Below are 13790 nucleotides of genomic sequence, written 5' to 3'. Positions count from 1 at the left end.
AACTGGCTTCTATTTCCTGGAATATTTCTCAGCCATATTAAGTAAGACATCATCTTCAATATTTAGGAAAGATTTCACAAAAGATAATTCTTGACGTTTGGTAGGAAGAACTTATATTCTATATCATCATATGTATTTTAATTTCTCTGTATTCTGAACCTATTGGCACAGTTACCCTTCTTTTATATTGGGGTCCTCACTCTCAGAAAATATGAACAGACATAAGTATAGGTCTTCTGTAGCTCTGGACTGCTCAGACAGAATAAAAATTGAGGTCATAAAATTAAAGTTATTACAAGTGATAGTAAATTCCACTCCTTGTTCCATTAGTCAGCCTTAAAAGCATCCCTTGCTCTCTAAGAGCCTTAGTGTATTAATTTTATAAATCTCATAAAAGGACTTTAACAATAAAATTACACAACTAAATTATAAAAAAGTTTAGAAAGCAACCATAAAAATAATTGAGTTTATAATTCAACTTTTAGAATTCATACATTGCATTAGTCATTTCAAAAGTAGAAAATATTCTGCCTGGTTAGGCTTCTGTTGCTCACCATACGTAGATGCTGGTCAACATGAGTTAAACCTACTGGCACAGTGGCAACAGGGAAGGAGCTCCCAAGTAGGGCTTTTTGTGGGGATCTTTTCCCGTAAAGACCTTTGAGGAGCTGGCTGGCTGTTCTCACCTGGCAAACTATGTATTCCTTGCTCTAAGTTTTTCTGCTGAAGCACAAAGAGTAACGTGTATGTACAACGGTTGTGCCCTGAGCATGGGTTTGATGTAGTTACCAAGACTGCTGGGGTGCTCAGTTGTATAACAAAGGTTGGGCTATGGAACTAAGAGAGGGAGTGGAGGGGCTACTATTTTGCAGTGCAAACTCCAAGCAGAAAATAATCCTCTTGTGAAAGATACAAAAATAACACTTTCTCCTCCACTCCTTCATCTGTGTAAATTTATAACCTCCCTTGAGTGGACTTAGCAGACAGAATTCAGTGAAGACTAGGGACAAGAGATCTGGTTGGCAGAGGAATGAACTAGCTAACATTTACTAAATGTTAAATGTAATTAAAGAATCCCCACCTTCCTTAAACCTGGGGAATTAAGAAAGGTGTAAAATAAGAAAGGCTGAATCCCTGCTCTATCTATCGAACCCACACCCCACAACTGTCACTGTATAAACAGCCAGTTTCACTGTTTCAAGACCAAAGTGCAGAAACAACCACCAAGTCTATGAAACCCCAGGTGAACAGATCTTCAGGCTTACCCCTACTAGGGGTATATTATTTCCCTCAACTCTTACCAACTGAAAACAAAAACGATGTTATGACAAAGATAATTAATCTTGAGACAAGAAGATCGGTCTAAAATCAGTTTTTATCTGGGAACAAGATAAAATGGTAAAACAGAAGAGATTTCATTAGCTCTGAGTTGAGATAGTTACCCTTGGACACAGTGGAAAAGGGTACAAGTTACCTCAGACCCCAGGGCTGGATGGCATGGAAGAATGCATAGCATTGTATATGATCTGGTGCACTGCATGTGATTTTGTGCATTCTGTGTGGTTTTGGCATTTCTCTCTTGACTTTATTTTGCCTTTAAAGCATTTGCTAGATTATTTATATTTCCATAAAGGTGCCAAAGTCATGTTGAATTAGGCTGGTTATAAAAACACAGATATAAGACTTTTCAACAAATTTGCATTACAATACTTCCAGAGTTCACAGTCTAGTTAAGAAGAAAAAGAAAGAAGCATCTAGATAGATATCTACAACTTTGCAAATTTTAAACCTCAGACAAAATATTGCAAGAACCATGGTCTCATCTAATTCTCTCCCTTTGTTTTCTCTGTCAGTCTCTTTGGTACACAGGATAGTTTGATGATTGTACAGGTTTAATGCTACATGTAATTAATATTTTACCTGATTTACATAGAAATATTTTATAGATATAAACAAAATTATTTGGCAATGGTTACTAGAGAAGACTGGAAATATAGGTCTTAGGTAAAAATAAGTCTGTCTTCAAGAGGGATAAGAATTTTCTCTTAGAGATGAATGCTTGTGAGGAGAGGTAGGACAAGGAACCAGGCTAAAGCTCTCAGTGGTGTATGTGTGTAACAGGAAATTGAATACTCATAAGAATAATCTGGGCCACATGTCTTCCTAGTGAGGTTTTTTTCTCCCCTAAATTAGTAAAATTTGTGTTTCCAGTTTTGCATATTTTATGCACATTCAAAAATAGGTTCATAATACAGTTAAAATCAATACAAACTATAACTATTTGGACTTCATATCTTTTAATAAACCTAGAATCTAAAATTAATATCCAGTTCTACAACAATATGTTAGGGATTCAAGGAATCTGTGAACTCCTCAAAATTGTAAGTGAAATTGTACAGTGCTTGCTTTTTTCTAGTGATGGTCTTTTGTTTTCATCAAATTCAAAATCATAACTACAATGATTGACACCCTAAGAGCATGTTATAAAATTGAAAAATTAAACCCAATAATAAGCATTTTATTTGCTCATAAAACTGGGGCTTTTTAAACCTACAATTCTGGCATAAACTCTGTACTTACATCAAGAGCCACAGACTGCTTGGCCCAGGATTTCTTCACTTGATCATACATAATTGTGTTGTTGATGCCAAGACCACAAAAGATGACAAAAGCCTAGAAAGGAGAAAGCCCACTAATTAAAAATTATAATAGTCCATTGACATAATCTAATATGAAAGCATAGATGGGACTGAAATAATTATGCTGCACACATAGGTGGGCCTTGGGGAAATATCACATTAAAATCTTAATTACTAAAGTCATGTAACAACTCTAACTTACACTGCACATGAGAAAAACATTCTAATTTAATGTCACTGTGAGGCAATGATCTCACATATTTAAAACCATCCTGACAATCTGCTCAAACGTGTTTTTCATTACTAAATCAGTCCTCAAACATTGTGGATTGATTTAGTAATTTCATTTCATTGAACACCCTCTTTTGGTGTTTTGATAATGAGTGTTCCTCTGAGGTAAGTAATAAGGAGAAGGGGGAATGATTTAGTGCTCATTTGTAAAAAACTAAAAGAAGCTTTTGAGGTATCTTAGCTAGAGGATAATCATAGGATGCCCATGTGTGTTGGCAGGAATGATCCAGGCGGAAGCCTTTTGTGCTAATGGCTCCGAGGAGGGACAGGCAGGAGTAAATGGGAGCTTGGGAAGGTGAAAGGTCAAGAGCTCACACCTTTCAGGCAGAGCTGGAGAGGTCTTGGACTCCCCAACACACATGCCAACAAGATAAAGATAAGACAATGAATGCTTTGGAGAGAAGAGGGAGAAATTCAATTTCACAATAAAAATCGTAAGATAACCAATAGTCATTATTTAATCTATAAAAGAATAATTAAAATTTATATGTGTATGTTACATCTGTAATTGATTTTCTAATCCCTAAAGAGCATCAAATCATTCTATACATTGAATGTTAAAAATAAGGGATAGATCAGTTTGTAAATCCTGTCATGGGTAGATCCTAGAGCTCCTAGGGCCTTCAGGACCAGCCTCTTTCCCTGTATCCATCCAGACTAGGTCAGTGCCCCCCACAATAAAGTGCATGGAGTGGGGTTGTGAGATTGTGCCGCTCACACCAACTGTCTTCTGCCAGAAGACAGTTACTACCATGGAGACACTCCTCTGTGTACCCTGGACTCCAGGAGCAGGCAGAGCTGAGGGATGGGCTATTCTCTTTAGTGTCTGCTACTCTCCTCCTGGCCTCATCAGATTCGGTTGTGTCTGATGGAAAGTTAGTTTTTCCCATTAGTAAGGATTCTGCTTGTATGTCAGGGGGTGGGCACTGTGGGGACGAGCAGCCTCTGTAAAGTAGAATACTTGATTCCAGTTATTTACCCTTACAAATGCAAGCAAACTACCACCAAGAAACTATCTCCCCCTGTGACAACCCTGAATGTATTTTCTTACCTCAAAGAGACGTTGATCTGCATCATCAAATGGTTTTCCATCAAGCCTATTTAGAACTTGAGCCACTCCTGTAAGAGGATTTGGGTGTCTGTGGTCAGTTTTGGCAGTGGAGTAAACAGACATTAACTACAACATAGTCAAGTCCCAGTTAATTCAATGCCTCCCATAAATAAGAGATTCAGGTACTCTAGTTTTAGCCTTGTCTCTAGATTCCTGTCTCTGAAAGGGCTAATCTGAGGTATCCAGCTAGATAGACTGTATTTCAGCATCAGTTTATTCTCTAAAAATGGCTTTCAAAATAACTGCACAATATTCTAATAAATCTGGTTTATGGATACACATACACAATTATATTTATAACTGAATGAATGTAATTCTGTATGTATGTTACTACATATATATTGTTATTTCAAATTCAAGATAAGATTTAAAATCAAGTATAGATTTATGTAAGATACAACATTGGTGTGGTGATTAAGAAAATAAGATTTGGAGTCTGACCATTTTAGTCCCCCTTTCAATTCCACCACCAGCAATGCACTTCAATAGACACTGGCATTTTTTTTTTATGACTCTCTTCATCTAGACATTGGGGATTAAAAATTTTAACTATTCAGATATTAGATAATACTTGAGTATTGGTTAAGCATGCAGAGAGTACAAATAAATGCTATAAATTCTGACAGAGTTAATCTTAAAAGTAGGGTTAGTACTGTTGCCTATAAAATTCTAAGGAATGTAATGTCAACATGCTTTTTCTTTCCAGAATTCATTTCTATCATTAGCCCAAATATTCCTAAGTATGGCTATCAAGGCATGTAAGTCTAACCAGGAAGACTCCTATATTATTATTATTCTCCTATATTTCATTTTGGAGAAAACCCAATAATACTCTAATTCTAAAACATATTTGTATTTAAAAAAACATAGCTTCCTACAAGGAAATTAATTAGCCATATATTAGGAGACATATATAATAAAATGTAAATCTTTTAGTATGTAACAGGCAAATAACAATTTGAATTTTTAAATATTAAGGAATAAAATGTATGTGAGATTGCCACTAGAAATCAACAGATAATACATAATATTTCCTATGGACTTCCTTTATTATTCAAACAAAAATATATAAATCCTATTGCCTTGCAGCTGAAGCTCAAATTCACAAATACTAGAATATTCTTCATATTAAAGATCTACTAATATCATTCCTCAAGTTAAACAAACTGATGACAAATTCTTTTAGAATTTAGTCCATGGACCATTTATAGCATATTAAATCATTTGGCAAGTTGTAGTTTCTTATATTTTTAATATGTAATCTTAGGGGAACATCAAATAGAAACAAATGTATAAGTTGCTATTTATCTTGAAAAATATGGTAGTTTCATTATATTTCAGTATTTTAAACTAATACTCCCATTTTTACTAGCTCTCTGTTTCAACCACTAAGATATCATAGCTTAGATTTTATTTATTCTTAGGTTTTTGAAGAAAGAAAAGGAGCAAAGAAGAAAATAATTTTATTTGGCTCATTATTCCCATTACTTTGATAAAGTCCATTTTAGAACCAATCAAACAGAAAGATATTTTTGCAGTATATGTCTAGAAAATCACATTCTTCTTATTTTGTGTTTATTCCATGTGGAAAAGTCACTTATTCATACATCTGAAGATACAGTAGGAAAGTTTGTATGGGGAGCAGAGATCTGACTTTTAATCCTAACTCTACTGCTAACTTACTTCATTTATGTCTTGACTCTCTTATTCTTTCTCAATTTTCTTCCTAATTTTCATAATAGAGTAATATTTCTGATTTACAATATATCTTTCAAATAAATTTACTGATTTTACCTAAAAATTAATATTTGCTTCTCCAAAGAAGATGTACAGATGGCCAACAGAAACATTTCTCACTATTATTAAGGGAACATGTAGACCCAAACCACTATAAAATAGCTTTTTATATCATTGAGGATGATCTATTGCCCCCTAATTAGAAACTAATAATGGTGTGGAGAAAAGGAACTAAAAATTTGGATACATTGTTGACAGAAATGTAAATTGGTTCAACCTTTGTCAAAAAAAGGAACAGAAATCACTTTATTAAAACAGTAATTACCATATAATCCAAGAATACCATTCCTAAAAATTAATCTAGAATATTAAAACACTACTTCAAAAAGATCTTTGTACCTTTATACTTATAGCAAAATTAACAAAACATGGACTCAACCTACATGTCTTCTTTCCTCAAATTCCTCTAAGTGAGTTTATTTAAGTAGAACAGATGATTGGTAAAGAAATTGTGGTGTATATATTCAGTGGAATACTATTCTCCCATTAAAAGGAGAAAACTGAGTTCAGAGCAATAACACAAAGGGTAGGGTGCTTGCCTTACATGCAGCCAACCCGGGTTTGATCCCCAGCATCCCATATTGTTGCTTGAGTGAGTCCACCAGGAGTGATTACTTAGCACAGAACCAGGAGTAACCCCAGAATACTGCTGGGTGTTACCACCCCCCCCAAAAAAAAAGAAGAAAAGGAAAGAAAAAAAATGATCTTTATAAAATTTGTGGTATCGTGTGGTAATAATGTTAAGTGAAATTAATAAAAGAAATAAAATAGAGATGTTTTCATTTATGTGACATATGAATAAAGCACTTAGTCTGCTGAAAATAAAATTTATCCTAAGACTAGTGAAAATTATGGAAATTACTGGAGGGAAAGGGGAAAGAGGGTGTGAAGTGTGAGAAGGTATCGTTTTGAAGAATCTCTGAAACTTCTGGTGGTAATAATAAAGTAAAAACTAACCCCTTGAAATTCCATTTGAAAGTAAACCAGGGGCCGGGCGGTGGCGCTGGAGGTAAGGTGCCTGCCTTGCCTGCGCTAGCCTAGGACGGACCGCGGTTCGATCCCCCGGCGTCCCATATGGTCCCCCAAGCCAGGAGCGACTTCTGAGCGCATAGCCAGGAGTAACCCCTGAGCGTCACTGGGTGTGGCCCCCCAAAAAAAAACCAAAAAAAAAAAATTAAAAAAAGAAAGTAAACCAGTATTTCTCAACCTTGTTTTGACTATAGCCCCTTCCCAATTTTGTTTCCTACTGTTCTAACATGACCCTTTAATCTCATGCAGTGGTCCCCATTTATGCTATTTTATGTGATTCCTTTGAAATGTTCTGAGAGCCCATAGGAGAGTCACATGGTCCCCATCTCAAAAATGATACAATCCCATGATAAATCAATGAAAACATAAAAATTAAAATGAATACACTAAAAAAAGGCAAAGGAAACAAGTATTTGCTCATTGCTTCATTAATGTTGATTCAACAGAAGATTATACTTGTGAGTTTATATAAAATATAAAATATGGGTTGATAAGTCCGGAGACATGAAACAGAGATAGGCATATTTTTAAACATATGTGAGTTTCTTTGCATAATAAAATTATATGGATAAAGTCTTACCAATTATTTGGTGGTTGCTATTCCAAATAGGGACGCAGAGAACAGATCTTATGTGAAAACCAGATATCTGATCAGCCTAGAATATAGAAAGTAGCTCATCAAAATTAAACATTGTGGAGTTATTTCTGATTTGCAGATTACCACTCATGATAGCAGATGTAATAAAAAAAACTTTTTAAAAGCATTATTAGCATCTAATTGTAGTGGTAATGAGGAATTAAATCTAAGGCCTCAAACAAATGCATATACATATATGTATATATATTTTATTTAAACACCTTGATTACCTACATGATTGTGTTTGGGTTTCAGTAATGTAAAGAACACCATCATCACCAGTGCAACATTCCCAACACCAATGTCCCAAATCTCCCTCCTCCCCACCCAATCCCCGCCTGTACTCTAGACAGGCTTTCTATTTCCCTCATACATTCTCATTGTTAGGATAGTTCACAATGTAATTATTTCTGTAACTAAACTCATTACTCTTTGTGGTGAGCTTCATGAGGTGAGCTGTAACTTTCAGCCCTTCTCTCTTTTGTGTCTGAAAATTATTATTGCAAGAATGTCTTTCATTTTTCTTAAAACCCATAGATGAGTGAGACCAATCTGCATTTTTCTCTCTCTCTCTGACTTATTTCACTCAGCATAATAGATTCCATGTACATCCATGTATAGGTAAATTTCATGACTTTATCTCTCCTGACAGCTGCATAATATTCCATTGTGTATATGTACCACAGTATCTTTAGCCATTCATCTGTTGAAGGACATCTTGGTTGTTTCCAGAATCTTGCTATGGTAAATAGTGCTGCAATGAATATAGGAGTAAGGAAGGGATTTTTGTATTGTATTTTTGTGTTCCTAGAGTATATTCCTAGGAGTGGTATAGCTGGATCATATGGGAGCTCAATTTCCAGTTTTTGGAGGAATCTTCATACACTTTCCATAAAGGTTGAACTAGACGGCATTCCTACCAGCAGTGGATAAGAGTTCCTTTCTCTCCACATCCCTGCCAACACTGCTTGTTCTCATTCTTTGTGATGTGTGCCAATTTCTGGGGTGTGAGGTGGTACCTCATAGTTGTTTTGATTTGCATCTCCCTGATGATTAGTGATGTGGAACATTTTTTCATGTGTCTTTTGGCCATTTGTATTTCTTCTTTGTCAAAGTGTCTGTCCATTTCTTCTCCCCATTTTTTGATGAGATTAGATGTTTTTTCCTTGTAAATTTCTGTCAGTGCCTTGTATATTTTGGAGATTAGCCCCTTATCTGATGGGTATTGGGTGAATAGTTTCTCCCACTCAGTGGGTGGCTCTTGTATCCTGGGCGCTATTTACTTTGAGGTGCACAAGATCCTCAGCTTTATGTATTTCCATCTATTAATTTCTGCTTTCACTTGCTTGGAGGGTGCAGTTTCCTCCTTGAAGATGCCTGTAGTCTCAATGTCCTTGAGTGTTTTGCCTACGTGTTGTTCTATATATCTTATAGTTTCAGGTTTGATTTCAAGGTCTTTAATCCATTTGGATTTTACCTTCATACATGATGTTAACTGGGGGTCTAAGATCAATTTTTTGCAAGTGGTTAGCCAGTTGTGCCAAAACCACTTGTTGAAGAGGCTTTCTTTGCTCCATTTAGGATTTCTTGCTCCTTTATCAAAAATTAGGTGATTGTATGTCTGGGGAACACATACCCTGCTCATGGGTTGGCAGGATTAAAATCATTAAAATGGCAATACTCCCCAAAGCATTGTACAGATTTAATGCGATCCCTCTAAAGATACCCATGACATTCTTCAAAGAAGTGGATCAGGCACTTTTGAAATTTATTTGGAACAATAAACACCCTCGAATAGCTAAAGCAATCATTGGGAAAAAGAATATGGGAGGAATTACTTTCCCCAACTTTAAACTTTACTACAAAGCAATAGTTATCAAAACAGCATGGTATTGGAATAAAGACAGGCCCTTAGATCAGTGGAATAGGCTTGAATACTCAGAGAATGTTCCCTAGCTCAATTCTTGGCACTGCACATGGTACTCTAAGCTCTGGTAGGTGGCTGCTAAGCACAGAGACACCAGTAATTTCTGAGCATAGCTCAGTGCGGTTCCCAACCAACCAAACAAACAAATAAACAAATAAACAATGACCCACTAGAACCAAATAGAGTGCTATATGGATGAACTTCTTTGTGTGCAGTAGGCCTAGGTTTGAACTTCAGTATTGCTTGGAGATCAGAGCTCCAATGGGTGGGAGGAACCCCTAAACACAGAGACAGGAGTTGTCTCAGAACCCTGTTGGGTGTGGAAACCAATAGAATAAAATACCACACTGAACATCCCAGTAAAATCAGCCTCTAACCATCTAAGGATCAACCAAAGTATCCCAAACTAACACTATTTTTCCCTTCCTGAAGCCATAGAAATATGGATATAAAACCATCTTGGTCAATGCTACACACATTCTATCAACTATTTCTGCTCTGAAGATTTAAAATACGTAATTTAAACAGACATTTAACATTTATCTTTGGCCAAAACAGTAAAAATATCTGAGATTATAATGTTACTATCTGCATGCTTACTTTTAATATTCCAAATTATTACTTTATTCTATATATTGTGAAATCAGGTCTCAAAATATTTATAAAAGATATTAAATACAGGACCAGAGTGGTGGTAGTGTAAGTGGTAAGGCATTTTGGAATGGACCTTGGTTTGATTCCTGGCATCCCATATGTCCCCCAAACCAGGAGTGATTTCTGAGTGCATACCCAGAAATAACTCCTGAGGGTCACTGGGCGTGGCCCCAAAACAAACAATAACAACAACAAAGAAATTAATACATTGACATTTTAAGATATTTTTACTGTACCTTAACATATTTTCATACAGTCACATGCTCAAATATGAAAGCTTTTTTTTTTTAAATCAGCATTAAACAAGCATCATTCAGTTCTCAGGGGTCATTCTTGGAGTTGCTCAGGGAGATGCTGGGGATCTCATACAAGGCAAATGCCCTACCCACTGTGCTATAGCTGTGGCCCTTATTCCTAGAATTTTTAATGTTTAGAACTTCCACATTTAGATTTGTTATCCCGTGGAAAATGAACTTTGAGTATAGTATGTCTTAACTTTTATAAATGGGTAGCTTATTGCCTTAGCAGCATTAATGAGAGACTGAAATACTTGTTTCCATTTCTTTGCAGTATCAGTGTTTTCACTAATCAAATATTCACATATGTTTGGATCTGTTCCTGGTGTCTATTTTACTTCGTAAATTGATATTCTCCTTATGCCAATATCATTCTACCTTAAGTAAAATTGTCTTTAAGAAATTTTGGTATATGGTAGTATATATTTCTAACTTTGTCCTTTAAGATTATCTTGACTGTTTTTTGTCCTTGACATTTTTATATTAATTTCAGAATCACCCAAAGTTCACACACATATACACATAATTTGCAAAGATTATTTTGTCTTGTTTTTTTTTGGGGGGCACACCCGGCGGCACTCAGGGGTTACTCCTGGCTACCTGCTCATAAATAGCTCCTGGTAGGCATGGGGGACCATATGGGACACCAGGATTCGAACCAACCACCTTAGGTCCTGAGTCGGCTACTTGCACGGCAAATGCCACTGTGCTATCTCCCCAGCCCCATGCAAAGATTTTTTTTTAAATGGAACCATTTGATATTAATTTAGGAAAGAATTGATATTCCTATAAAATTGCAAGATATAGGATAAAAAGTGAGTTCATTTCAATCCATAAGCATCCCTTAACTTAGGTAAAATTCTAAAATTTCTCAGAAAAAAACATTAAAGTTTTTATATAGAAACACTATGCATAATTTTTAACATTTGGTTTTTTGGGGGTAGGGGGTAGGGTCTCACCGGTGATGCTTGGGGGTTACTCTTGGCTCTGCACTCAGAAATCGCCTCCAGGGCAGAGTAAGGGGGACCATATAGGATGCTGGGATTCAAACCACCACCCGTCCTGGATCAGCTTCATGCAAGGCAAACACCCTACCAATGTACTTTCTCTCTGGCCCCAATTTTTAACATTTGTGCCTGATATCTAAAATGTTTATTTTGTTACAAATTTATTTTATTTTCTAATGTTTTCAATCTAAATAAAAGTGGAATTGATTATTTATTTATTTATGTTTTCTATTTTTGGACCACACTGGCAGTGCTTTTTCTGTGCTGGGGTCCACTCCCAATTCTGTGCGTGTAGGGGTCATTCCCAGTAGGGCTCAGGAGACTCTGTGGGTCAGTTGCAGGCAAGGCAACCTCTGTGCAATCTCTATGGCCACTGATTTTTTGTATTGCATCAGCAGTCATTCAGTGATTTATTCTGCTATCAAAAGGACTTTCTAGACACATAAACTTTCATCTTATTCTGATTCTATGCCTTTTAATCATAGGGGTTTAGATGCAGTATATTTTTTTTCTTTTGTTAAAGGGATGAATTATATACACTGATTTTGAACATCTCATGTCCCCAAACCAAAAATAAATAAATAAAACATAAACAAACCAGAGGATGGTCTTAAGTAGCTCATCCAGGGCATTTTCCCAGAATATGTATTTACCACCTCCTGTATTAGACACATCACATCACTAGGCACAAAGGATATCATAGTAAATTCTAAGAGTAAGTGCTATTGAGAAACTTACTCTAGTTATGGTAGAAAAGCTCAAAATAAAATAAATGACATCAGGGCACGTTTAAAACATTGTAGAAAAGCCCTGTTGGTTTGTTCTTGTTCAGAAAATCAGTGCTGATTTAAATTCTTTAAATAGGTTTCAAACAAGATGAAAATTTACTTTATTTCCTGGTGGTGCTCTTTTCAGTACCAGGCACCATATCTGGTTCAACACTTTTGCCTGAATTATTTCATATATTTGTTAAAAAATAATAATCTGATGATGTAAGTACTATTCCCATCCTCACTTATCCAAGACGATTTAAAGAAATTAACTGCCTTGAAAGTGGAGAGATTGGTTCAAAGGAAGCCAGACAATAACAAACACATCCATCAAAGTTAACTTCCAAAAGAACAAAGTGGTTTTCTTCCTCTGCCTGAGGATAAAGTATGAATTACAACGATGATGAGCAGCAAGAGAAAGAAGTTGATTTTAGAGAGGTCTGGAGGGTGTAATATACGAGTGGGGGCTGCACAGGGCAGTGCTGCAGTGTCAGGGTCAGTTCTGTTTTGCTGAGGGTTATATGCTTATTACCTGTGGTCCAGCTCTGAGCAGCAGACACAACTGTTTTTGTCAGCCTTGGCACAACCATAGCCTTTGTCTAACCTCTCCTAGGAATATGCACAGCCAAGGCAAAAAGTAGACAGGCAGTGAGAGAAACAAGAGAGACAGATGAAGAAGCTAATGACAAGCCTTAGGTTGTCTTCCAGTGAAAACTGTATTTACAACAAAATAATTGTAGCTACTCTGAAGAATTGTTTGTTTTGAGAAGGTGGGGCTATTTGTTTTCCCATTTCCGTAAAGGGCATTATTGAGGTTGCTAGTGTGAGGGATGGATATGTTTGAGGGAAACTTAATATTGTACTAGGGGTTTTTGTCTAAATAAATCATAGAATATCTATATTATAGAATATTATACCTAATTAAAATAATCATAAGAAGAAAAAATATAAAATTATTTTAATTATTCATTGAGATATTTGTTAAATATAAAATTTTTATTGAAATAATTTTTATAATATTGATAATACAATTTGCATGTAAGAACCATTTAACTCCAAACCAGTGCCAACTTCATTCCATCATGTACCAGTGCCCCTCCTGCCCTGTTGCCTTCCATACCCTGTACAGTGATATGTGCCTATTCAGAACCAGTTTCTCAGTTTCTGTTTTCTTTGAACATTTGTTGCTTTTCAACTGTGTTATTTTAAATACCACATATGAGGGAGATCATTTCATATATATATATCATTTCATATCTCTTTTGAGTAACTTCACTCAACTATTATTAATAAATTGAGAGAATTATATAAATATATATTAAATGTAGTAGAAAATTATGATCACAATAGTTTTCTTTGAAATTTTTTTCTATCTATTAAATAAAGAAGAAAATTTTGATCATAATAGTTCTCTTTGAATTTTTTTTTTTGCCTATGGGAACTTTTATTTGCCTTTTTAAAAAGTCTCTTTAGAACACTTAAGGCCATAGGAAAAAATGACACAGAATTCTTATATATACTGTGCTCTAAAATATACACTCTAACTTCCTCCACCAGAGAAACACATATATGAATCAACTCTGTTGCATCATTGATTATATTAGATAAATATATTTCTTTTTGGTGCTGGGG

The 13790-nt window shown here is 35.5% G+C and overlaps 1 protein-coding gene across 1 annotated transcript in view; it reads right to left on the bottom strand.

Moving 5' to 3' along the window:
- Positions 1-13790, bottom strand: part of PDE11A (phosphodiesterase 11A) — a 431148-nt gene that overhangs the window by 173418 nt on the left and 243940 nt on the right. Inside the window, exons 7-9 of the mRNA XM_049773400.1 lie at positions 7448-7523; positions 3982-4049; positions 2581-2673 (exon numbers count right to left, since the gene is read on the bottom strand). Of these exons, the coding sequence (XP_049629357.1) occupies positions 2581-2673; positions 3982-4049; positions 7448-7523 (237 nt within the window). The remainder of the gene's footprint in view (positions 1-2580; positions 2674-3981; positions 4050-7447; positions 7524-13790) is intronic.

Source organism: Suncus etruscus, chromosome 5, assembly GCF_024139225.1.
Source record: "Suncus etruscus isolate mSunEtr1 chromosome 5, mSunEtr1.pri.cur, whole genome shotgun sequence".
Taxonomy (NCBI): Eukaryota; Metazoa; Chordata; class Mammalia; order Eulipotyphla; family Soricidae; genus Suncus; species Suncus etruscus.
Note: the sequence above shows the minus strand (reverse complement) of the source record. Positions and strands in the feature narration are given on the sequence as shown.